Below are 3,000 nucleotides of genomic sequence, written 5' to 3' on the forward strand. Positions count from 1 at the left end.
GCCTGCTAAATAGGTTTGCATTATGTTTTTTTCAAGTGTACACATGCAAAAACACTGTTGATCTCAACTGATCAGCAGCTGTTAACGTTATGAAGACTAATACTGAACGGTAGCATGTTTCTTAAACACAGCATTTATTATAACTGATATATATGAGTTGTGATTTATTTATTTAAGCGATTGCCTGCCAAATGGAACAGTGATACAGCAATGGGAAAAATTGGGCTGTGTGATAACATGCATGTGTGAAATGCCAGTTGCACTGTGCTGCAGCATTAGGAATGAATATGGTGAAGGGCTCTGTCTCTTGATCAGAAGCCACAGACCCTGGTGATGGAACAAAATCGGGGAGATTCTCCAAGTTATCAGCTGCTGTCTCCTCTTGACATTCTGGAGCAGGCAGAGATTTTTTTCCACAGGCCTTTGAAACCCTCTCTGAATTCTTCAGACATAAGAACAAAGATAAGAGGGTTGGCTGAAGAGATGACAAACATCAGGACTTGGGTGGTGGCAAATATTTTTATTTAAGGCAAAAGGGCGAAAAGCAAAAATAAAAAACCCAGCAAGACAAAACTAAGTACAACTCTTAGTCAAATACTGATAAAATGCCTTCATCAGAGCGTCTGAACAATGAAACAACTCATTAAAGCCCTGGCTGTAGGAGCAATTTTCTGCAAAGCAGAAATGAGGTTTGCACCTGTAACACCTGAGTTTTGCCATTTCAGCATGGTTACAGACTTCTTTGTTCAAATTGAGACTAAAATTATAGAATATTCTGGTTTCTTACTAAATGTCCACAGCTGAGTTCCAAATAATAATAAAACAGAACCCTGGGCTCCTGGCACAGTAGTTTTGAGTTTTACATCATTTATGAAAGAATCGTTTTAATTACTTCATGGGGCTGCTACACTGGTTATTAGACTTGCTAATAAGCAGCAGTCTACGTGCTCTCGCTAGGGGATTGTCAATCAAAGCAGTTGCAGGTATATAGCAATGAGAGATCCTGGCTGATTGCACATGTACTGTATTGAAGCTTCTCACAGAGGTTTTGTATTGCCTATGGAACAACAGATTTGTCTCAACCACAGAGGTTTTGAAAGGGACAGAACAGAGCAAGAAAGGATTAAGTCCCACTGACGTCCATCAAGTGTAAAAGGCACTTAACGGAGAAAAGCTACCTTCAGCACCATGAACAGCTCTATGGCTCAACTAGTCCGGTACGCGGGAGGCTACGAACCCCAAGATTCCAAGGAGTGGAAGGTGATCATCCCAGCCTTTTTAGGAGTGATCTGCCTAGCTGGCTTTGCAGGGAATGCATGCGTGATTGGGATCCTACTGTACAACTCAAAGAAAGGGAAACCATCCATGATCCACTCCTTGATCCTTAATCTCAGCTTGGCAGACCTGCTCCTTGTCCTCTTTGTTGTGCCCTTCAGGGCAGCTGCTTACTCAAAAGGATCCTGGTACCTGGGTTGGTTCCTTTGCAAAACCTCTGATTGGTTCCGACATGTTTGTATGACAGCGAAGAGCTTGACCATCGCTGTAGTAGCCAAGACATGCTTTATGTATGCAAATAACCCAGCTAAACAGGTCAACATTAAGTGGCACACCATCTGTGCTGTCCTCTTGGCTATTTGGCTGGTGGCCTTGGGAACTCCACTGCCCTTGTGCTTCTTCAGCAACCTCTTAGAGCCAGAGGTAGGCTCTGCTTTATGCATCATGATGATTCCAGACCAGGCTCATGAGTTTATGTCAGTTTTTGTCAAGCTCTATCCCCTGCTGGTATTTTGTGCTCCCCTCGCCTTTGCTTTCTTTTATTTCTGGAGAGCTTACGGCAGATGCCAGCGGAGGGGGACTAAGACGCAAAACCTAAGGAATCAGATCAGATCCAGGTGCCTCACTATGATGCTTCTAAGCGTTACGATCACCTCTGCATTGATGTGGCTGCCGGACTGGGTATCTTGGTTGTGGTTCTGGCACCTGAATAAGGATGGGCCTGCTCCCCCACAAGGATTCATGGCCACCACCCAAGTCTTGATGTTTGCCATCTCTTCAGCCAACCCTCTTATCTTTGTACTTATGTCTGAAGAATTCAGAGAGGGTTTCAAAGGTTTGTGGAAAAGGCTTACACTGAAAAAACCTCTGCCTGCTCCAGAATGTCAAGAGGAAACAGCAGCTGATAACTTGGAGAATCTCCCCGATTCTGTTCCATCACCGGAGTCTGTGGCTTCTGATCAAGAGACAGAGCCCCCATCTGTACTCCATACCACAGAAAGCATGGAAATCAAGAAAGAGATGCCAGTTTTGCCAGATGTTGAGCAATTTTGGCATGACAGAGAAGCAGTCCCTGATGCTCAAAACAATGACCCTATTCCTTGGGAACATGAAGAACAAGAGACAGTAGGTAGTGATCAATAAAACTGAAGCAGATAGCTTAAAAGGCAAATAAAAATTGTTATAATTTTGTTGCTTATTTGCGGATAATGCTGAGCTGGTATTTGAGGTACGTAAAGTGTTGTTACATGGACCATATTAGTTTTACCTTTGCATGTGTTCAGTAAGGATTGGAATTTCTAAATTCATGTTATGTACAAAGACTACAGAATTAATGGTTCCAGATATTTTGCTCTAAGGTTTTATTATGTATCTTATTTAAAATCCGTGTTCTGCACTTTCAGAAGGGTGATTTAAACTAGACATTTCAGAAGGAAAAATATTTAAATTGGTTAACAAAGTAGTTCTGCTTCACTAAGTAAGCTGAATGAAACATTGCATGATCTAACTATAAAGCAGGCATTGTGCTTATTTATAGTTCAAGTAACAAGTTTTGTATGTATTTGCTTCAAGTAAAAAGTTACTGCTCTGAACAAGCTTTGTTCAATGCAAAGGTGCAGAGCAAAAATGTAATTAGGTTCTTTTATTCATGAAAGAGAACGTTCCCCACATTTTCTTGTTATTATGACAACAGTATTTATTAAATGTACTGAAAGAAAAAGGGGG

The 3,000-nt window shown here is 41.6% G+C and overlaps 1 protein-coding gene across 1 annotated transcript; it reads left to right on the plus strand.

Moving 5' to 3' along the window:
* Window positions 1-1,188: 1,188 nt before the first annotated feature.
* GPR151 (G protein-coupled receptor 151) lies at window positions 1,189-2,418 on the plus strand. The gene has a single exon (XM_054975400.1). The coding sequence runs from the start codon at window positions 1,189-1,191 to the stop codon at window positions 2,416-2,418; it is 1,230 nt and encodes a 409-aa protein (XP_054831375.1).
* The last annotated feature ends 582 nt before the right edge of the window (window positions 2,419-3,000 follow it).

Source organism: Eublepharis macularius, chromosome 4, assembly GCF_028583425.1.
Source record: "Eublepharis macularius isolate TG4126 chromosome 4, MPM_Emac_v1.0, whole genome shotgun sequence".
Taxonomy (NCBI): Eukaryota; Metazoa; Chordata; class Lepidosauria; order Squamata; family Eublepharidae; genus Eublepharis; species Eublepharis macularius.